The following is a 21,469-nucleotide window of genomic DNA, read 5'->3' on the forward strand; positions in this document are numbered from 1 at the left end:
TAGGCTCTAATATTCATTCTATGTCCAACTACAACCTCAAGCAATATGCTTCAAAAAGTATTATAACATGCAAAAACTCATTCCATTCCATTTCCAGCGCAAACCTTCACTGAGAGCTTCTACTCTGAGATCCGCAAGATGCTCCGCTTCTTCTTCCACGTGATCTCGCACCTCTACTACGCTCACTTCGCCCGATTACGCCAACTCGAACTTCACACTTACCTTAACCTGGTCTTCAAGCACTTCACTCTATTCGTGCGCGAGTTTGACCTCGTGGACCGCAAGGAAACAGCGAGCCTCGACGACCTGGTCGACGTCATGCTTGACGTCACAAACACGCCTGCCGACAACGCGCTGCTGACGTCATCAGCAGTGACGTCATCGCCTGCCAGCCCGAGCGGCCCGCAGTTCCAGCAGCAGAACAACTTCCAACAGTTGGTGAGCGCTGGTCGAGGTAATGGAGCCGCTTCGCTGAGATTTTCGTCGCTCCAGGATTGCGGTTGATCGTGGATCCCGAGCCGGGACTCGAACCCCCGACCCTCGGAACAATGGCGCAGCGCTCCCCGGCCAGGAGAGAGGAGAGGGGAGCGTCCGCGCATGCGCAGTCTTGCCACACAACCCCGGATATTCTGCCGCTGTTCTTTCTCGCTACCGTGGTGCTACGGATCGGCGCGGAAAAGTCTCTCGTTTATTTTTATCCTTATTATTTCTCTTTATTTTTTAATTATTATGAATATTTTCGGAACCGGGAGATTGTGACAGTAAGTGTTTATCAATTTTAAAAAATCATATTTGGAAAAACCTTTCCTTTCGAACAAAAGCAACACAAACCGGTTGTAATTTGAAAAACACCAGCTGTCTATTTTCCCGGTTTCGCTGTAACGACTTAGGTTCGCCCAGAGCCCACAATTGTCTGTAGCTTTAGATTTTTACTGGATTCGTTTGTTTTAGCTTTTCCCGCAAAGGGGTTTCCCCCGATTTGCCGAGGTCAGTCAAGCGTGAAGTGAGCGTGTGGCGCCCCTAGTGGCGACAGCGGCGATTTATTTTTTATTGAAAGGGATTTGCGTTGAATTTGTTCTTCGTGAAAATGACCTGATGTTGGTTGAAGGTCGATTAACTTTCGTTCTTCAATCAAGAACGCATTAAATAAATGAATTTTTGCGAATTTAAATGCATTTTTTCTATTTATTTAACAAAAAGCGATTTTACAAAATGTTAATCAAATCTACTTTTCCATAAAATTTTAACCAATTGCTTAAGTCGCTTACTGGCGCCACCACGCGGAATAAACTATGCAAAAGCCGGGTACGTTTCGGGGGAATCCCCGATTAAGTAGTGACGTCATTAGTTGAGAGACAGCGCTGAGAAAGGGACTTTCCCTGCGATGATGCGCTGAAATATGTGTTTGTGTTCAACTTGCTTCACTGTATGAACTTCCCGGTGACCTGGAGTGAACCCGAACGATTAGAGGTTACTCTTGGTCAAAGGCTGGCAATTGGAATAACGATGTGCGTTTATTTATTGGGTCGCTTATGTTACTGGTCCGTGGCGAAAGTAAAGGTTTGATGCAAATGTTAATCAACCTAGCTTCTCTGCAAGAGTAAATACACATTACTGTAAATCACAAACATTTCGAAGCTTCGAGTAACAAAGTTGTCGTCCAACTTGCAATTTGTTCAAACTGAGGCTTTCTGGCGCCAAACCGACTTTTTACGTTGTTTTTACGCCCGCTTGTTTTACTTTGCTCGCGAAAGCACCGGAACCTTCCTCGCGGCAAGATTTCTATGAAGCGAAGCTCGTGTGCAATTCTGTAATTCCCGCTTCCGCAAAAAATCGCCGCCGACACTCTTGTCTCTAGCGCGGGAATTCCCCTCTTCAAAGCCCGGCCAGCGGTGATTCCCCTCCCGAGGTACCTTGTTCCGTCCAACTTGACCTTGAACCTTGCACTTTCAAGCAGCGCAATAGAGTGGCCAGCTAGTCACATGGCACCTGTCTTTTCTGAAGTTGTTTATTTAATTATTATTAATATTATTATTATTGTTTTGGAACGCGCGGCGTCCATTGTTGTCTTATTTGTTTCGATCCTTTATTATCTTTTCTCTTTATCTTTTCACGCCAAGTAATACTAATAATAAAAAGTGTACTGTCTTATCAGCCAAAGTAGTCTGTGCTTGAAGGCAAAGTGGTTTATAGTGTTAAGCTCAAGGTTGAATAGAAGCAACCGAACATACACAAGATTGTTTGGTTTCTGCACAATTCCTGGCGATTCGAGTTGGACCCTTCGGTGCTAGTTGCAACTTTAACCGGGAAATTAGGATTTTGCACAGAGCATAACATTTGTTAAAGCATCGAATTATTCCGACAAATACTATTTAAATTGTGGAGCGTAATGGCTAGAGCAGTGGTCGGCAAACTTTTTGTCGCGGCCCAAAGTACCCTTTTCAGAGCTATTGAAGGCCCACTACGAAAAAGTAGCGGATTGAGGTTATTTGATTTTAAGGTAAAATATAACATGGCGTCTTGGTGCCGAAAACATTGACATATCATAATGTAAAACATACCATAAAACAAAGAATATAAAAAAAATTCAATTACATACAGTTTAAGTTGGCAAAAACTATAGTTCGACAGGCTTTAGGACCACATTTGGCACGTTGGCCTTTCCAAGCTGAGCAAATTTAAAAAATTATATGACACACCAATTTTTAAAATAAAGTTCAATAAACGCACGGCCATCACGCGGCCCACAACTACTTCATGAAACTAAGCTATTCAAAAGTAACTCGCGGACCACTAAAAGTGGCTGCCGGCTAGAGCAACCTTTCTTAACCTGCAGTAAATTTCCTCGTTTCAGGGGTTAAATAAGCTATCAATCAAAATATCCACATCAGTTAAGGGGGCAGACAAACATGTGCCGGTTGTAGACATTGGTATCCCACTTTCGGAGTTCAGATTAACTGCTAATTCGAAATTAGCCTACAGCAGCCTATTGATTCTTTATCGTCTACCAGTGTGTTGTTATGCTTCTCTAATTGGTACTTTTTAGTTTATGGCAACATCATTGTTTTTAGTTACTGCACTGTTGCGTCATTTGCATGCTCTCTCGTATTTTCGACCTGAGAGAAAAAGTTGGATTGTTTTTAGTTGCAAAACAAAAAAGTTAGGTATTTGTGATGTTACGTGTTTATCAACACTTAAACAGTGAAGTAGGATTTTCTATATTCGCTTACCCTGCTGATATATTTAAAGCATTAAATCAACAAAATATTACATATTTTTAGAGAGACAAGCACTGCTATCGATAAAGAATGATAGAGGGCATAGAAATGATTTTCCAAAGCAGTCATTCTATTGAAAAGTTAATTTATATAAAAGTAGTTGGTAAAAAAACTAGAGGTAAATAAACTTCTTAACGCCAAGCAAAGCGTAGCTTAAACACCTAAAAATACCTTTTCATCAACTTTGCTTGTTTGAGGATGGTAATGACGTCATTTGATATCAGATCGCAATACTTTTGTCCAAAATATCGGAATAAAATGTCAAATATCCTGCTTTATTCGATCAAAGATTTCGTACCACCACTTTATTAACGCAACTTATTGCAACGTTGAACGCATCGCAACTAACCAATAATAAATATCAATGAAATAAAAGCAAGGTAAGGGTAAAGTTCAAACCAAATGCAACGAGCTCAAATGTTAAATCGCAAAAAGAAACACATTTTGTTGTCTTTCATATATTTAAATCGAGTTTAAAAACATTGAATAGAAATAAGCAACTAAAGAGAAAAATACTAGTTTTATTAATAAGTTTGCAAAGAACTTATTAATCTGTGTTTTTTGCGTTTTTAAAAGGTCAATAAAGGCTTGCTGGCAATAATACGTGCAACATGTAAGGCGGTAAAATTCTTCGAACTTTTAAATAAAAAAGAGGCAGAAATTTTGCTGATTTGAGTTGTACCACAAAGTTTGGTTGCAGATGAATAAAGAAGATGTTTAGGAAGGAGTTGGCCAGCTGGCGAGCCGCTATCTCTTCATTCGCAGCTTATTTATACTCTTAAGTGTTTTCGCCATCATTGGGGCGATTCGGGGAGCTGGAAAAATGTATATTTTGAATTAATCGTCTGGTTGGATTGCCTGATGGAAGCTAACGGTGTAATACGTTGATATGTAAACTTACAAGTCATTGTCTTTTTCGAGGTTTTCTGAAACATTTAATCAGTACAATCACCCTTTTACAACCCATAGTTGTTAGTCGTCAATAGTCGGCGTGGTTTAAAACTGGCCGATTTATTAATACAGGAAGAAGCAGTTGATCACTCAAGAGTTCTAGCTATGAGGTCACAGGTCACTTATTAATAACATTTCATTTTGGTTTTGTCGTCCAAGATTGTGATATTAGAGTTGTGAATCAGGTTGCCACAAAATTATGCGAAAAAATATTAATTTTATGAAAAACTTAAAGACTTTTCAGATAAAAGTTGCAGGCTAAAGACCTAAAATTGGGATGCTCTTAGAGCTAAGTTATTTTTGATATAATTCGAAAACAAAACAAAAATGTCACGTTTAATATAAAATAAATAGTTCGCTTTCCCAACAGCACTTTCTAAATACATACCTTAAGCTGGGCATAACATAAATTAAACAAACAAAGGGTTTTCAAGACTTTTCAATACGTAAATGAATTGAAAGGCACCCCAAGAATTTATGGCGCCCCAATGATTTACTCACGCGCTTTCTTGCTTGGCGTCCTCGATGAACTGTGTCCATCCACGCTCGCAGCCGTTATGCTTCCTACAGGGACAGAAAGTCGCATCTCGGTAGTTCGTTGGCGCAAGGACGAAGCGGTTGGTGCTGCTGTGAACACAATGCTCGTTAGAATACACGAACAACATCATACATGTTAAAAAGATTGTCAGCTTCAAGAAAACAAAAGTCCTTGGCAAAACATATTCATGCAACCTGTGAAAAGGTTTTCCGTAAAATATTGGATTCAAATTTGTAGATGATTTATGGTACAATTTTAATTGAAAAATAGTTTAAAAATTATAACCGTCAAGACAGTGTAATGTGGTAGAAGTAATATAACACGGTGATTAATAGACATAAACCCAGGTTATGCTACTTGCGTTTAACATTGGAACCCTGCACGCTTTAGATATTATTGAATAACACAGTTGCTTACCGCTAGCCGACGGAGTGTCGTTGTACTTCTTGCCAGCTGTTCCGTACTTCATCTGCGCGCGAAGCACATTCCGGGGGGCTTTGGCCTCCCCTATTCCAACGTAGGCCAGCTTCGTTCGCTTTGCTGGTGAAAAAAAAATGGTTACACTATGCACGAATCTGTAATGTTGCTGTAACACTAACTGATGATGATACAAGTTCGTATCGAAACGTCTTAATCAAGATGATGTTTAAATCAAGATGATGTTAAATTTGAAGGTCGGGCTATTTGATAACCATGTTGCAATTACTAATCAGTATTGTTCAATGCGTTTTTATGAGTCGAAGCGATCTATTGAACTTCTCAAACATCCACAAAATATAGGTGTCTTCTGTCTACAGCTGAGAATTAACAGTTTGTGATAGAGTCGAGGTCTCTTGGTTGTAATGACTTGTACACCTATAGTTTACTGTTTTTCGAATAGCGCAAATTAATCCTTGAGAGATCTTGATGTTAAAAATGCATAAAGAGTTATTCGAAACGTTCAAAATGCTACCTACTTCTGTATGGGCTTTGATATTCATTCTACGACTACAACCTCCATTCATTATGCTCCTGGTGTTTTGTGTTTTTAGTTGATTTTCTTACCCAGGGGTTTTGACTTGACAACTTTTGCTTGGATTGATTGCGTGAGCCGAGCCAACTTTTCCTCACGGGCGTCGTGGAGTCTCTGAACATAATGTTCAACAATTAACTGTGTGTCCTATACTTGTTGCTTTATTCCGATAACCGACGTCTTGGGTAAAATGTACGACCGATCAAACCCGCTTCAAAATTAAGTTATTTAATAAACATTGGAGGTCGTGAGTTCGAACCTTACCGCAGGTGAGTTGTTCTACTAGCCTGACTTGCTTGTATTATTAAGCGACGGATTCGGTGAGTCTGCGATGGCTGATGCATTATAAAACACAGTTGGCAAAATTTAGAAATAAAAAATATATTTGTTTGACTAAAACAAAAATATCTTTGTAAAAAAGTTGAGTTACTCTTTAGTTTATTGTTCTGAAAAATTGATTCAGTTAAAATCGCACAGATAAAATACTTAAGTAATTTGATATCGGACCAGCACAGATACCACCCAAGTATCGGACGAGTATCGATACCAGGTTGGTATCGTGTATCGGCTTCGATCCGACATTATCGAACATCCCTATTAAAAAGTCGACCACAGGTTATAATCACCAGGTACAGCTCCCTCCATGATTCCATCTCGTCCGGTCGCTTTCCGCGGAAATCTTGGTTGGTTAGCTTCTGCCAAAGCTCGTCTGTATCATCCAACAAGTACTGAATAAAAAGTAAAAAATACCATCGGGTTTTACACTTTTTGGCAAATCCAACAAACTATTAAGCCATCCAGCTATGAAAATGAAAGAAAATTACAAAATCGAAAAAAATCTTTAGTAGAGTGGATTATTTCGCAGATAAACCTTACTCTGTTGAAAACAGTTGGTTTTGGTGTTCCAGCGGTAATTAGATGCTGGCAGGGGCGGAACCTGGATTTTTGTTTTAAGGGCATGACATTTTTAGGGATGGCGTCACAAAGTTAAGCCAAAACGTGACGTCATGAAGCACAAGAACGTGATATATTTTTTTGTTACGTTATTTATTTCGTTGAAAAGGCGGAAAATACTCACGTGCAGAGCAACAATGCTTCTGTATACAGTTTAACTTGCCAAACTTGTAAGACGCACAGCGCCCCCGGGCTACATTAGTTGCATTTACAAGTTAAAATATGTGAGAATACAGCTCCCCACACCCTGGATTCGTTTCTGACAGTTGGCTATGAAATATAGTGCGATTTATTTAATGACTACTTAAGCCTTGATAACACAAAACAAATATATGTCCAGGGGCAAACTACACCTTACTCAATCACCTAATTATGTTTAGGCGCCTCGATAGGTGTGAGCTTACTAAATAAGTGACGATTTTCCCTAGCTTAGCATTTCGCGACTTTATAATTAATGTAGGACTGTGAAATTTATCACCAATTTCCATATGCCTAAAAACATGTTCCTACTACTCAAGGTTTACAAAGTTAGCTCACTTGGTTCACATCTTCAAGCCTGTAAAGTTGCTCAGCTGTGCATTTTTCAAGCACGGGCTTTATGATGTCATAAGGTACTCCGATTGCGTCAAGCTCTGAACAACGTAAGCAGAATTTAATGAACAGGCGAAAAATTAGTAAAAGTCCAAAACAATTGTACTTACTGTCGATGTTATTCAATAGCACTCTCATGCACTGACTATATAAGGACATCATTTCTGAAAAAATAATTAAGTTAAAAAGGTTATTAGTCAAACAAGTTATACTACAAACTGGTACACGTGTACTGTATATGCTTTAAGGATGGGTGACTTTAGACTTGCACTGGCCAACAATAATTCCATATTATTAGAAAGCCAGAGACTTAAAGTTTAAATTGTATCGTAAAGCGAAAAAAAACTTTATGTCAATGGCAAATAAACGCATTTAAAACTAGCCTAAAAAACGTAGCAAGGGTTAATACACTGAAACCCATAATCATACTTGGCAGTATTGAAGTTTTCTGGCCTGAGTAGATTTGCATTTTCGCCTTGCTTCTCTGTGTGTGCAGCGCAGCAGCCATCTGGTCGGTCATCTGGTCTAAGGTGGGTCCTTGTGGGTCAGGTGTCGCGTTGTGAGAAGGTAGGGGGCGATATGTCGGCTGTTTGGTAAAAGTTTGGGTTAAGGAAAGCTACGTTGTTTGTGCATTACTATTTGAAATGCTATGCTTAATATTATACATTATGCTGTCTTAGTGTTTTTCAGCCCCTTTTCGCGTCGACCCAAATACTATAGATGTGAGATTGTAAGTATAACACCGCATCGGGGCACAAATTATATTCTCTCAACTCATCGTACGCCAAAAGTGAACTAAACACAAATAGGGCATTAGCATAAATGAGTTTGAATGTAATTAATAAGAGTCATGTCCAGTGTTTTTTTTAAGGTGTTTTGGGGGACCGAAACGGTCCTCCAAATTTCTCCAGCGGTTTCCCAAATTTTGGACTTGCAACTTTCTGGTATTTAAATGAAACACTTGCGGTCTCTTAAAACTACTTACCGGTCACCCAAACCAAACCTTAAAAAAAATCCTGGTCGTGTCTTTGTATTTTCCTTTCGATTTTTGGTGAAATTTTGCTCACAACTTTCAATAATTTTAAGCATAATGAACTTTCTACGGTGACCCAACCACACGCCAACCGATTTTGAGGTGCGGCTTAAAGGTTGAGAAACATTGTACTGTCTAGCTTCGTTATGTTATCTTGTGGTCCAAAAGTCAAATTATGTAAGCTAATAGTTTAACTTACTTGTACTTGTGGAAGGTGGAGTTCAACTTTTGGTTTGCTTGGAGATGTTCCATTCTAAAAAAGCATTGAAAAATAAGTTTAACAACAGATTCAGAAAGATAAAAAAACATTTAAAAATAATGCTTTGTGTGAAGATCTCTTGAAAAAAAATATATTGCATTTACAATTTTCTTTTTTGTTAAAAATCCAACAAAATACAGAAGAAAGTTCCATTTTTTAGAAAAACTAAGAAGTTTGTAAAAAGTAAACCTTAAAAATAAGGACAAAACTTAAAAATAAGTCTGATATGTCAGCTCTGGTTGTGATTTAAACAATGCAGATATAGTTACAAGACAGACATTTGTGAAACCGGACTTTAACTTCAGTTTTAAGTGTTCTTACCAACAGCCCACTTGTGCTGGCAACATTTGGTATTTTCTTTTTCTTTTTTGCTTTTTTTGAAGTGTCCATTGTCATGAAATCTTCAAACGACATGTTACTCGATGACGCTGTATAATGCATGAAATAAAATTATATGTTGTTTGAATATGATTCAGAATAAAACGTAATATATATAAGACAGCCTATCATACATTTTTCCTTTTTCGTTTTTGACTTTTTTGGTTTTGAAGGGATATCGGAATCACTTTTTCTTTTTTTCGAAACTTCTTGCTGTTGGTCAACTGTGGGTCTGCTTTCTTGCTTGTCTAAACACACAAGTATATTCTTTTCATATTTACAAAAACGCTTAAAAACCAAAAAATTATTAAAAAAATAAAGTTTATCTAAAAAAGTGTACCAAAACTTTTTTTAGCGAACCTGGTCTGTACTTTTTCTTTTTATCGATTTGTTGTGAATTAGATTTATGGTTTTTAACTCTAGGCCGGTCGTCAAGTCGTTGAGTTCGGCGGTTATCTTCCAATTGTGCGTTGTTTTTTGATTTACGACCGTCACCCTTTGTGTAAAGTGTAGTGGATTGTACGGAAGGAGCGTTGTGTCCGTTGTTAATGTCCTCATCAGAATCATCGCGGTGGGAGTTGTTACTTGGTACGTATCCATCGTCGTAAGCTGGCTCCGGTGAATAGGCCTCAACCTCCTCACTTTTCTAGTTTTTTAATTTACAGATAATAACAGTCTTTACAATAATTTAAATTAATTTTAGAACAAAGCATGTGTTATTGGAGCCTTTCAAAAACTATCAATAGTCTGATGTTGAATCTCAAAGCCATTAACCTCAACTTTATAATTGTGATGGCTTCCCATAAACCTTGTTTTTTTTATCAATAACCACTTCAGTGCAATAATTATTACAACAATAGAAGGGCTTTTATTTACCTCCTCCATTTTCCAGTTTTGAGTTGGATCATACGCATCACTTTTGTCACTTTCTGGAGAATAGCTCTCTCTCTTTTTCTAAAATATAACTTAATCAAAAAAATTACCAACAAAAAAACATTAACAAAATTTTGATCAATCGAAACCTTCTGCTCTTGGTTTTTCATCTCCCAGTTTTCGGTTGGATCATATTCGTCATTGTTCGTAGACTCGGTCTCAACCTCATACTTGATCTTTTTTGAGTTACTTTTTGGCTTTTCGCTCAACAAAGACTTCCATGAGGTGACAAGTTGCTTGGCAAACTTCCCAACCTCGTCATGTTTCCTCAAGTTGTTGACGATTTTGCCAACACCGGTGTCCTGTAAAAAAATCACTGGTTTATATTTATATAAAAGTTGGCGCTGCTCTACAATCCTACCACATGTTTGTCCGGGATTTATATTGCTAACCTTATTTGGGCTAGGGTGCGAACTAGTGCTTGGGAAATTATAAACAGTTCGCGGCACCCTTGCTCGTATTTTTGCTGAATGGGCAACTGTAATTTTACAATGAACAAGATTTAAACAGCACGTCAACTGTGCAACAAGGTTGAAACAACCTTTTCAATTTTTCATCAAAAATCTTGCCAATATATAGCAAAAATTGGAATCCCAAAGAATTTGAAATATCTCTCGGTACCCTTGAGCGTTAAGAACGGCACCCTAGAGTGCCGCAGCATACCGGTTGAGAACCACTTTATTATGGCAATGCTTAAAAAACAGTGTTGTAATGATATTGTTGCGACAGCCGATGCGCTGAGTGCTTGTTAGATATTTAGGTTGTTTTCCTTAAACCACGAAGATTAGGGTTACATAAAAAGATTAGGCTTTGTTATCAAACATATTTTCAGGTTAAATAGTCTAAGCTGTATTTGTAGTTTTATTTATAATTAGCGTTATATTCCCAAGTAATATTTTTATTCCTCAATATTCATTTATTTATTGCAATTTCAAATTTGACAAATCGTTTTGTTGCTGTAAAAAAGTGGTAGGTTTCTAGACCAAAGCTAAAAAGTTGTTTTTGTCTGTTAGGGAATTAAAAACAATGATATACAAAAACCAAACTGAAAATAGTTTTGAAAACCTGTTAATGTTTAAATTAGACTTAACCCTCTTAGGGTAGTCATTTGACTAGTTTTTGTTTTAGTGTGTGCACAGTTTGTGATGTAACAATGGGCTGTTTATGATAAACAATGTGTTAATTATTCATGCGATGAGCAGGTACAATAAAGCCAATATAATTGTTGCATTTAAAGACTACATTCCACTTTACAAAAAGAAATGATTAGCTAAACAAAATACAAATTACAACCAGAGCAAATCTTTAAATTCAAGATGGTTTACAAATAAAATTAATTGGTAAACCTGCAGAATTTGAAGGGTCATTTCAACCTCATTAAGTTTTTGAAGGGCTCGTTGGATCTGCAAAAAAAAAAACAGCGAACATTACAAACTTGCTTTTTACTTAACTGATAATATGTATAGTAGAAAGAAACGCTACGCACCGATCTATAATGTAGCTTAAAAACGAATGTCAAAGTCCAACAGGAGTAAATCGACATTCTTAGTTTTTATACGCACTTATTTCATTATCTGTTAATCACATTCTACTCGACCTATTTGGCTTTAACATTCATTTTTAAGAAATAAATATAACAACAGTAATTATACATAACTCACCTTTCTAGGGTCAATGTCTGGGTCTAATCGTGACAAATATCTGTTGACTATCTGTAATTTCTCGTCATGGTCGGACATGTTTCAGTCTATTTAAATAAGCTAACTCTAAGGACGAAAAAAGAAGCTTAACAAACATATTTCAGAGCACCAGCCAAAGACAAAGCGACTAACAATACCCAGCAATGGGAAATTATCTTTGAACACATTCCAGTTACAATAGTAACAACATAATTTATCCCTATTTACAATAACTTTCAACTTTATACTTGAAAGAAGCAAAACATCTGTTTTTGCAGCAGTTAACCAACCGTGACGTCGTCACGATTCGATGCGTTTGACACAAACGTGAACTTGTAAGATGTTTATGTTAGGAATATTTAATTTGTTTGGAAAAAAAATATAAAACAATATATTTTCATACCACCTATTGAATTTAAAATTATTTCACAAGGAAATACTGCAAGGAAAAAATCATTTACAAAAACAAATCCCGTTGAACGAGCAACTGACTTTTAGAAAGACTGAAATGAAGAGAGTATTAATAATGTATTACTATCTTGAATAAAATAGTGTGATTTCAGTTTAGATTTATATATTTAAGTTTAAGTTGAAATATTAAGTTAAGTTTGTTTAGAATGTTGCTCATCATCTTTTGTGATTGATTTTTAAAATTAATTAAAAGAAAAAAGCAAACTGCACTGGTACGGATGTAAACAGACTGAAGGATAAAGGATCAGTTAAAATTCGATCCACGTGTTCAAGTCTTCAAGTGGATTGATTTGTAGCAGCTGTATGATCTCTCTGCTGTCCTTATTTTCCCGGCTCGTCAAAGGTGAACCCAGCAACCAAGAAACAACAATGGAGCGCAGCTTTATCGCAATCAAGCCAGATGGCGTCCAACGTGGACTTGTTGGAAAGATCATTCAACGATTTGAAGAAAAAGGATTCAAACTTGTGGCCATGAAAATGCAAACGGCCAGTGTGGACCATTTGAAGCTCCACTACGCCGACCTTTCCAAGAAGCCGTTTTTCCCCGGTTTGGTGAGCTACATGGCTTCCGGGCCAGTGGTCGCGATGGTTTGGGAAGGTGAGGGCGTTGTTTTGACCGGCCGGAAAATGCTCGGTGAGACCAACCCCAAGGATTCTCAGCCGGGAACCATCAGGGGCGACTTCTGCGTCCAAGTGGGCCGCAACATCTGCCATGGTTCCGATTCGGTCGAGTCGGCCAACAAAGAAATCGCGCTCTGGTTCACCGAGCAGGAATTGAGCAACTACAAAAGCTGCCAGGAATCTTGGGTTTACGAGGGAAACTAAGTCCCACCGTTTTAACGCCAGCATATCGTTATTCACAAAGTTATGTTAGGTAAATTTTGCGAATTTCTCTCTACTAAAATAATCGTGCTGTTGTTGTTATATTTTATTTGTGTTTCAAAGCAAGCATAAACCTGTACTGCTATAGTTCACGATTTATCATTTTCTTATAAATTCAAAGTTGTCTATCACTTTATTGTGCTTTTTTGAAAGAAATTAATGCAGGGTTTTTGAATATGTTATCAGTGCAGTATTTTAAAAGTAAATTAACCTTGATGTCAACACCAGAACAGTTAATAATGGTTAATGGGATATTATGTTTTCAGGCCAGGGTTGAAAAAATGAGCTGCCTAAAATTAGGATTACAACTGAAAGTTAGCAAATCTTTACTTAACAATATCCACCATCGAATTTTGCACTCCAGTTGTTGTCAACTGCAGCATAAATCAGAAAAACAATTACCCAAAGCAGATAACAGCAATTTCAAGCAGTTTTACCGATGCCCTTCCATAATCCCCATCAGAGCTTTGTCGAAAATGAAGCTCTACCAAACTGCGTTCCTCGTCATTGCGACGCCAATACTTTACGTCAGCAGCCCGTTAGCATTGGACTACATTCCCCTGGAAGAAGCGAACGCGTTCGCATTGGCCGGAAGTTTTGCAACAGCCACATTGTTTTACTTCGCTTATGTTACTCGGAGGCTTGTGGGCAGTATGTGGTTGAACGAGGTCGATGACACAGTTAAGGTTGCCTACCTTACATTCTGGGCACAACGAAAAGACGTAATTCTGCCACTTAAGTCGATTAAACTTATGGACAACCCGGAGCAAAACTACGTGAAGCCGTTGGTGAAACTAAATCTAAACGATACAGACGAGTTTTACTTTTTAAGCCTTCGCTACGGCCAGATAACTGAATCGAGGGCTTTCAAAAAAGTGTTTGGGAAAGTTGCACTTGATCAATTAAAAGTATTGGGAAAGAAATGAATCCATCTCGAACTTACGAAAATATTCAATACTTATTTTCTTCAGTTATTCACTAAACCTTCATATTTACCGCAATATATTACACGTGTTTAACTGGTCTTGGAAAAATCGAAACTGTAAAATGTAGGACCCGAAAAATGTTACATATTTAAATTAACATAGTTTTCGTTTCAAATCTTGAGTTTTCAATAAAAATGAGTGTTTTTATTATATTATGTTTTAGTGGGTCTTAAATTATGAGGTCAGTTAGAAAGAATAAGGAGTATGCGAAATATTTTAATTCCCTGATAGTTTTTAGTAGAGGAGCCCATCCGCCCAGTATTTTCTTGTTATTTGCAAAGTGTGGCGCGCAGTTGAAAAAGAACCACTTTTTTGTTAATATTTGTTCCTACTAGCCTAGAAATGCGTTTTTTCGCCGTCCCGAATACATTCAAGCAAACAAACCAACTGGTGTGATCTGTTTCCCATTTTACGAATTGGACAAAACGCAGGTAGCACAAAAACGAACTTTCAAACTAAATACACTTTTCAATAAAGCAATCGTAATGGCAGTAGTTTGTAGCAGCATTGCGAGGTAAATATCAGTTTAAAGTTTCACTTTCCTCGGCCACAAGTGACGTCACATTGTTGCCAGGGTCCGGTTGGTCAGGATTCTCAGCAGTTTCTTCACAATCACCAGCATCAACATCATTGAGGGATGGGCTTTTCGTGATACTTGTACAAACTGTGTCAGCCTCTGCTGGAGGGTTGCCATTAGTAACGCTACTGACGTCACCGATCTGGTGGTCGTTCCGCATGAGTTGCTTCGCGTCTTGGCCGTCTTGAGCGTTGTCGTCTAAACTTTGGTCGTTTGCTAGCAAATCACCAACAACCTTCTCCCCTTCCACGCTTACATCGTTAACCTCCTGCACTGATGTGTCCATGCTCTCCAGCGAAGCGTCCAGGTCCACAGGGGCCGGGGTACGTTCGACCCCCTTCCGGGGCCTCCCCCCACGCCCTCGCTTGCCCCCTCTGCCCCTGGTGCTCCGGATACCGAGGAGTGCTTTGAGTTGTTTGCGTCGCCTCCTTAAGAAGTCGGGGTCGGCGTGAGTACAGCGCGAGCAAGCCCACACACCTGCGCGGGGGATTATCAGTTAAATCGAGTTTTTGTGCAGGCTTATTGATTGACCGAGGCGACACGTGGCCATAAATACCTTTGAAAGTGAAACACGCAGATTTAAATCGTAAATCATGGCTGAAATTTTTATATCAATTTGGTATTGGGTCAATCGAGATACTATCCTATTATCGGATGAGTACCGATACCACCCTATTATCGGATGAGTACCGATACCACCCTATTATCGGATGAGTACCGATACTATTACTTGTTATCAGATATCGGCTCCAGCCCGATAATATTGGACATCCCGACTTCTACCATGAAACTATAAAAAGTGATCGACACATAAAAGTGACCGACACTTAATAGTGACGTCACAAACCTGAAGGAATGGCGCGAAGGCTGACGCAGAAAGTGTGGTATCCTCGATCGCACCGGTCGCAGAACATCATGAGATCTTCTCTGTGTGGGAGACTACAGATTGTGCAAGTCTTGCACTCCATGCACTGCCAGTTGTACGTCAGCATCACCGACACAAGCTCGTCAGACATCTCAAGACACGAAGGGTGACCTGGGGTAGAGGTCAGGGGTCATAGGTCGCGACGTGATACGGTAATCAGCATTATATCAGTGATTTAAACCTGTGGGCTGTTTGAGATGGGTTGGTCGCTAACCACAATAGTGATTGGAGTTATTTAGACTGGTGTGAACAAGATTTTTGTCACACGAAGACATGGTTCATATTTATTTAATTCAAACTTATTTATATATGTTTTGCCTGGTGCTTAGTTAACTTTAAGCTCACATAAATTTAGGGAATAGAATTGAATTACAAAAGCTTTGCTGTTGTTTGGTCGCTTGGTTTTTAGGAGAAACACTGGTCTCAATAAATCAAACTCTCGCACGCTTGTGGAAGTCAAAATGCCTAAATCTTAATTGTTAAATGACTTGACTTAAGTCATGACTCATAAGGTGATGACCGGAGGGCGTGAGTTCGAACCTTTTTTTCTAGCATGGCCTTACACTATCAGCTTGAATAGGCGGACTAGTTCATTAAACCTTTCTGATAGCATCCGGTGTAGCATATACTAAGTAACAAGTGAAACAGGAATAATACAAAAGTACAATGTAATCAAAGTTTTGTTTTCTGAAACCATAAAGGTAAAAAGGTCAATAAAACCCAGTGATTATCCAGGGCCTTACTTAAAGCTAACTTTGAATTGATTTGTGTGATTTAGTGTAAAGTAGTGAAATAACGAACCGTGGTTGTCGCATTGCGAACATTTGATCAAGTCCTCGGCCACATCTTTCTTGTTGCTCGTCTCATCTTTCCCGCAGATCCCGCACACAGGATTAAGAGGTGTCTGCGAACCACATAACCAGTTTTGTTAAACTTGTAAACCAATCATTTTGATAAGACTTAAGTCACAGTCAATTCACTTGTAAAATAACTTTAGTTTAAGGCAATTCGTTTGTAAAACTTAAATCAATTTTTTTGAATAAATAACAAGTCCTTGCCATAAAAAACGTTGGTCATTACAAAACTTCACTTAGTACTCATGGAAAAACGAAACTACAAGATTCTTTATGAAATATACACAGCTATATGAATATACACAACAATACATTTTACTGCTGGATAAGCCTTAACATTTTTCCTCGTCCAACTAAAATATTCGAAAACGAGATTTTAATTTGAAGGCTATCTGGCGCATACGAAAAGTTGTTGCGTGAATCTAGGCAAACTAATTTAAACCAAAATGCAACTTTGTCGCTCCGAATTGCAATTAGGATTTATTCCACGAAGATTAATTTTAAACCTTTCTAAACAAGAAACAAATTTCACTTCTTTAATAAAGTGCAGTCACGAAACCGAACAACATCAAAACCTCATGGTTTCAATTCTTTCTTATTTTAACAACTGCAGTTTGGTTTAGTGACACACTAGTGACGTAATAATATTACGTGAGTGAGGATGGTGACGTCATAGTTAGAGTAAGACCCAACCTACCACGTCAGCGACTTCGGCGTCAGCGTTAGATTCTTCGTCCGAATGATGTGACGTCATCGATACGTCATTGTCGGCGTTTACGGTAGCCAAGGTAACCACGGTTTGGCGAGGAGATGCTGAAAGTATTTTTTTGGAGTTTAAAACTTTATAAGTTGAGCAGTTTGACAGGAAATTTACACGAACAACACGAAATAACCAGTGTATTCTGTAGTGAGGATATCAAGCCCATACAGAAGTAGGAAGCATTTTGAACGTATTAAATAAATATTTATAAGATACAATATATTCGAAACGTCCACAAAATGATACCTACTTCTGTATGGGATTTGATATTCATTCTATGTCTAACTATAACCTCCAGTCTTTATCTTAAGATTTGTTCGACACCTTCAAAATGCTACCAACTTTACACATAGGTAAAATTAGTTTGAAACTAAAATATTTCATTTAATAGTTAGGATATAGAAATAGATCAACCCACCACATTTGTCTTTGTGTTTCCCCGATGCAACCGATTTAATGCTTCTTGGAGCGGATGACATCGTCGTCACCGAGTCCGCTTCCTTCAAAAAATATTTAAAATCAGGTCAAATTTGTTGAGTCACTTAAACTTGTAAAGTTGTAAGCCTTCATGGTTTATAAAGTACTCTGCTCACAAAGTTACTTTCAATGTTAAAACTTGGCTGAAATTTAACATACATGCATTTTTTGAAATAAAAACAAGAAACATAAATCTAATTTCGTTCGACCACAAACAATTGCAAGAAATCGCTTTTAAAGCCATAAACTCTTGCTTAGAAAGGTCGCATTTTAAAACCTTATCTGCTAATTATTCTGCAAAACACTTTTTCATAGTGTACCAACAACTAACGTTTGTTATATTAAAGCCAACAAGCTCGATATGTTACAACTTTTTACTTACCGAGTCAGCCTCTGAACCTGAACTTTCCACCTCAATGTTGGGTTCTGCTGTATGAGGTGGTCCGTACAGCGAAGTGTTGAGAGGGAGGTACATCAGGTCGTCCTTTGTGTAGCTGGAAGCAGAAACAACAGTTAACGAAAAAAAATTCTATCTTTTAATAGAAATAAAAAAAAAGAAAAAAAAATAGGAGTGGCTTTATCCCATTACAATAAATAATGTAATTGTCTGATCAGAAGTTCATTTAACCTTTTGTAGTATTCTTGGAACTGTCCTGGGATCAGTGTGCATGGGTACAGACTCGGTCTAGTAAGCTCTGGATCCAACTTCCGCACTTTGTGCTTCGGATATTGCAAAACCTGTAACAAAACAAAACACTATTGTGCGCAGGTAAATGTTAGATTACTTACACCAACAAACCGTCATAACCAAGTGCTGAGACTTATATGGCCTAATTAAATATGCTATGCAAAGTGAAATATATTAAACTATAATCACATTGAGAGTCTCAGATTAAAATAGGATTCTATATTCTATTCGCATATAAAGCTGATGGTGCCATTATACACTTATTTCTCCTTACATCTTATAAAATTAACCTGCTTTGATCATATGAGAAAACAAAAAAATACAGCTGTTATATAAAGTCATTGATATTATTAGTGTCCCAGGCTTGGTGATATCATTTTACACACATTGAGTTGGCGAAAATATTTAACAGGGTTATATATGTCATGTGTACTTTAGTGACTTGTTCCCAAACAGATGGAGCAACATTTTATCTGCTTGCTTAAAGTGGCACTCACATTTAGACTTGGACAAATAGAATTATTTTAGCTTTATTTAAATTAGATTAGAAATAAAATTAGAGCATTCAAGTTTTTCAAATTAGATTAGAATTAGAATGACCGAATTCTTAAAACAACGAATTAAAATGAAATTTAAACTAGAATTACAATTAATTATTTAAAATCAAAATCGCAAATTATTCTAATAAAAGGTGAATGGTAAATATTTGTTTGCTAATTTTTATACGCTTTAGCATATGCTATTAAAAATGCTGTTGGACAAATAGCATATTTGGTAAAACACAAAATGATTATAACTAGAACTAAAACACACTTGTAAGCAATTCAGAAATTAGATCAGAATTAGCCGCATTTTGCTCTAATTCATTGTATTGGAAAACTAGAATTATCTAGTTGTCAAAGTTAGCTCACATTGGTTGTCATGTCGTAGTAGACGGAATATTCCTCTTTTCTCTGTCGATTCAAACTTGCATTATAGAAAGCTGCTTGACGCATTGCCTTCTTCAGGTGTCCTGGCAGCTGTGACTTTTCAACGACCGTCGACTGAAAAACACAAAACTAAATGTACAACAGATCGGATGTCCGATATAATGCGATACATGATGCCAAGTGTTACTATCAAGACTTGTGTCATACTTATCTTTGTCACTCCGCAGCCAAATCAACATAGAAATTTTAGTCATTATTAGTGATACAATCTTAAAATGCGAATTTATCAAATAACCAGTGCTAAACCGATGAAGGACAACTTATAGTGGCAATGGCCTGTCAAACATATATTAAACTTTATCAATGATACAGGCATTCAATTCCTTTCCAGAAAAAAAACACTAGGTATCCTATGTTTTATTATTTACTACTTTGATTTACCCCGCTGATAGAAAATCAAACATTCAGGAAAAAGTTGACAAAATTAAAAATAATATATGTAAAACTGCAATCGACACATCTGCGCCACCACTGTTATAGACAAAGTCATAAGAAATCCAGGTAGTCACAAATTCCTCTGCACCCCCACGATGGGAACTTAGGATCCTACCTGTGCATATTGTTTGTAGTTGTTCTTCAGCTTTTGCTTTTCTCTTTCCTGCATTACTTGGTGATATTCACGGAACTTTTCCGGGTATTCTTTGGCCATCATGTCACAAACATCGGAGCTCTTCAAAGCTGTTAGACCTTCAATTTTAAAGAGGTGTTTGTGAAACTTAAATGAACTTTTCAGTTTATATACCTATATTTATTAAACTCCTTTTTTGCATGTTAACTTAACTTGATACTAAATAAAAACATTTTTTTGGCAAAAAAATAGGAAATTTGTTTGTTTTTCAGGAAAAGCAAACATATCATATCTTTATTGGTGGGAATGGAAACAGTGTTAGACACACACTGCACTATTTGATATTGAATCAAACATTGTCGCAATATTGAGCAAAACATTAACCAGTCAACAATTTAAACTGACCTAAAGTAACCTGAACCTCACTAATCACATGACTCGACAAAAGGTGATTGACCTCTGCAGGATCAAGCTTGCGTCGTTGAATTTCTAAACAAAGTTTTAGTTTTAAACCAAGTAAAACTTTGATTAAATACTGAAATGAATATTGTGTAATTTGTGGGATGGATAACAACCAAAACATATATATACATTTAAAAATTAATTACTATAGCAGTGATTTCAAACCTTTTATGCGTAGCAACCCAAATAACAAATATAAGTTTAACAGCAAATTTTTAGCATGTATTCCTTTACTAAACTTTTTACATAAATCCAAATTTAAGTGACATGAGCGATGTCTTCGTATTGCCTCCCAACTTTTTTAAATATTGGATACATTTTTATCAGAATCATTTAAAATAAATTTAATCATGTGAACCACTGCATTCTGCGACCCAACCAAACTAAATGTCCTCACAAATTTGTGTTGAGAAAAACTGTATTGTACAATAGCAACAATGGATAGAAACATAAAAAATGTGTCAAAGACCAATCATGTCAAAATCAACTTATGAATGGATACCTGGGTATTTCCTTTTAAATGAAGTGATGCTAAGAAAAGTGCTAACTTGTTCTTGCAACATGTAGTAATCGCCAGAACTATCAGTCGGCCATTGGTATTCAACCAGGTTTTCCGCACTGATAGCTGAAAATCTATCAAAAAATGCTGATTATTAAAATCGGTTTTTCAAAAATATTTTTTTTTTATTTAATGACCACATTTTTAATACTGACAAACTTTAAATCCATTTTTGTAAAAAAACTTAATTAAATAAACAAAAATGTTACCCAAAAAATTTACCAGAAATAACCTTATTTTCAGCATATACTATGCCTTGTAGTGTATTTATACACTTACATGTTTTGTTGCAGACAGATCGGGTCAATTATTCTTCCTGTAACACTGAGTCCAAGTCCGGGTGCAATTTTTATTCCGTTGGTTTTGTTCTGCTTTACCTTTGCGTCTTTTTCCACATTGTCACTCAGTTCTGTGTTGGAAATTTGAGTCAGAATCGATGAAAGAATATCTTCAACCTCTGCATCGTTGGAATTATTCCGAGCGAGATTAACAGTCGGTTCAGATGACTGATTGTTGTTTGAAGTTGCCTGACTGCATTCAGTTTCCGACATTATCGCCTTTGATTACTTAAAAAATGTTAAACAGCCACCATTTAATGTTAATGTTTTCACTGTGATGTAATTAAACATGTATATAAGCAATTGTATAATTTTACACAAATCAAA

At 37.2% G+C, this 21,469-nt stretch overlaps 5 protein-coding genes across 10 annotated transcripts in view; 3 read left to right on the forward strand and 2 right to left on the reverse strand.

The window, feature by feature from the left end:
- Positions 1-2,171, forward strand: part of LOC146137095 (MOB kinase activator 2-like) — a 51,666-nt gene extending 49,495 nt beyond the window's left edge. For 4 of the 6 annotated variants that reach the window (XM_083396018.1, XM_083396013.1, XM_083396014.1 and 1 more), the window contains exon 5: positions 98-2,171. In XM_083396018.1, coding sequence (XP_083252144.1) covers positions 98-504 — 407 coding nt within the window. In that variant the 3' untranslated portion in view covers positions 505-2,171. The remainder of the gene's footprint in view (positions 1-97) is intronic. The other 2 variants (XM_083396017.1, XM_083396016.1) reach the window with 1 other exon arrangement.
- Positions 2,172-3,574: 1,403 nt separating this feature from the next.
- LOC146137096 (uncharacterized) lies at positions 3,575-11,692 on the reverse strand. Its single transcript, XM_083396327.1, has 16 exons — positions 11,589-11,692; positions 11,274-11,330; positions 10,017-10,229; positions 9,871-9,948; positions 9,355-9,640; positions 9,129-9,242; positions 8,938-9,044; positions 8,557-8,610; positions 7,754-7,910; positions 7,435-7,488; positions 7,271-7,365; positions 6,406-6,507; positions 5,812-5,893; positions 5,185-5,307; positions 4,731-4,856; positions 3,575-4,093 (listed from the first exon to the last, which is right to left on the reverse strand). Exons 1-16 carry the CDS (start codon positions 11,664-11,666, stop codon positions 4,026-4,028), a joined length of 1,794 nt encoding a protein of 597 aa, XP_083252453.1. The 5' UTR covers positions 11,667-11,692; the 3' UTR covers positions 3,575-4,025.
- Positions 11,693-12,330: 638 nt separating this feature from the next.
- Positions 12,331-13,090, forward strand: LOC146137097 (nucleoside diphosphate kinase B-like). Its single transcript, XM_083394953.1, has one exon. The coding sequence runs from the start codon at positions 12,381-12,383 to the stop codon at positions 12,900-12,902; it is 522 nt and encodes a 173-aa protein (XP_083251079.1). The 5' UTR covers positions 12,331-12,380; the 3' UTR covers positions 12,903-13,090.
- Positions 13,091-13,435: 345 nt separating this feature from the next.
- LOC146137098 (transmembrane protein 186-like) lies at positions 13,436-13,885 on the forward strand. The gene has a single exon (XM_083396328.1). The coding sequence runs from the start codon at positions 13,436-13,438 to the stop codon at positions 13,883-13,885; it is 450 nt and encodes a 149-aa protein (XP_083252454.1).
- Positions 13,886-14,141: 256 nt separating this feature from the next.
- On the reverse strand, positions 14,142-21,369 carry LOC146137099 (PHD finger protein 10-like). The gene is made up of 12 exons (XM_083396329.1): positions 21,084-21,369; positions 20,748-20,878; positions 20,189-20,272; positions 19,766-19,902; positions 19,138-19,269; positions 18,167-18,276; positions 17,921-18,032; positions 17,480-17,561; positions 16,999-17,114; positions 16,249-16,351; positions 15,370-15,558; positions 14,142-14,999 (listed from the first exon to the last, which is right to left on the reverse strand). The coding sequence occupies exons 1-12, from the start codon at positions 21,353-21,355 to the stop codon at positions 14,467-14,469; spliced, it is 2,001 nt and encodes a 666-aa protein (XP_083252455.1). The 5' UTR covers positions 21,356-21,369; the 3' UTR covers positions 14,142-14,466.
- Positions 21,370-21,469: the final 100 nt, after the last annotated feature.

The sequence above is a fragment of the Ascidiella aspersa genome, chromosome 8, assembly GCF_963924565.1.
Source record: "Ascidiella aspersa chromosome 8, kaAscAspe10.2, whole genome shotgun sequence".
Classification (NCBI taxonomy): Eukaryota; Metazoa; Chordata; class Ascidiacea; order Phlebobranchia; family Ascidiidae; genus Ascidiella; species Ascidiella aspersa.

Coding starts and splice junctions, on each gene's coding strand:
- LOC146137096 (XM_083396327.1), bottom strand. CDS start 11,666: ATGTCCGACCATGACGAGAAATTACAGATAGTCAACAGATATTTGTCA. Junction 11,331..11,588: donor CAGACATTGACCCTAGAAAG/GTGAGTTATGTA, acceptor TTTTTTTTGCAG/ATCCAACGAGCCCTTCAAAA. Junction 5,894..6,405: donor CATGGAGGGAGCTGTACCTG/GTGATTATAACC, acceptor CATTATGTTCAG/AGACTCCACGACGCCCGTGA.
- LOC146137097 (XM_083394953.1), top strand. CDS start 12,381: ATGATCTCTCTGCTGTCCTTATTTTCCCGGCTCGTCAAAGGTGAACCC.
- LOC146137098 (XM_083396328.1), top strand. CDS start 13,436: ATGAAGCTCTACCAAACTGCGTTCCTCGTCATTGCGACGCCAATACTT.
- LOC146137099 (XM_083396329.1), bottom strand. CDS start 21,355: ATGTCGGAAACTGAATGCAGTCAGGCAACTTCAAACAACAATCAGTCA. Junction 20,879..21,083: donor ATCTGTCTGCAACAAAACAT/GTAAGTGTATAA, acceptor ATTTTTTGATAG/ATTTTCAGCTATCAGTGCGG. Junction 15,000..15,369: donor CCTTCGCGCCATTCCTTCAG/GTTTGTGACGTC, acceptor TCCCCCGCGCAG/GTGTGTGGGCTTGCTCGCGC.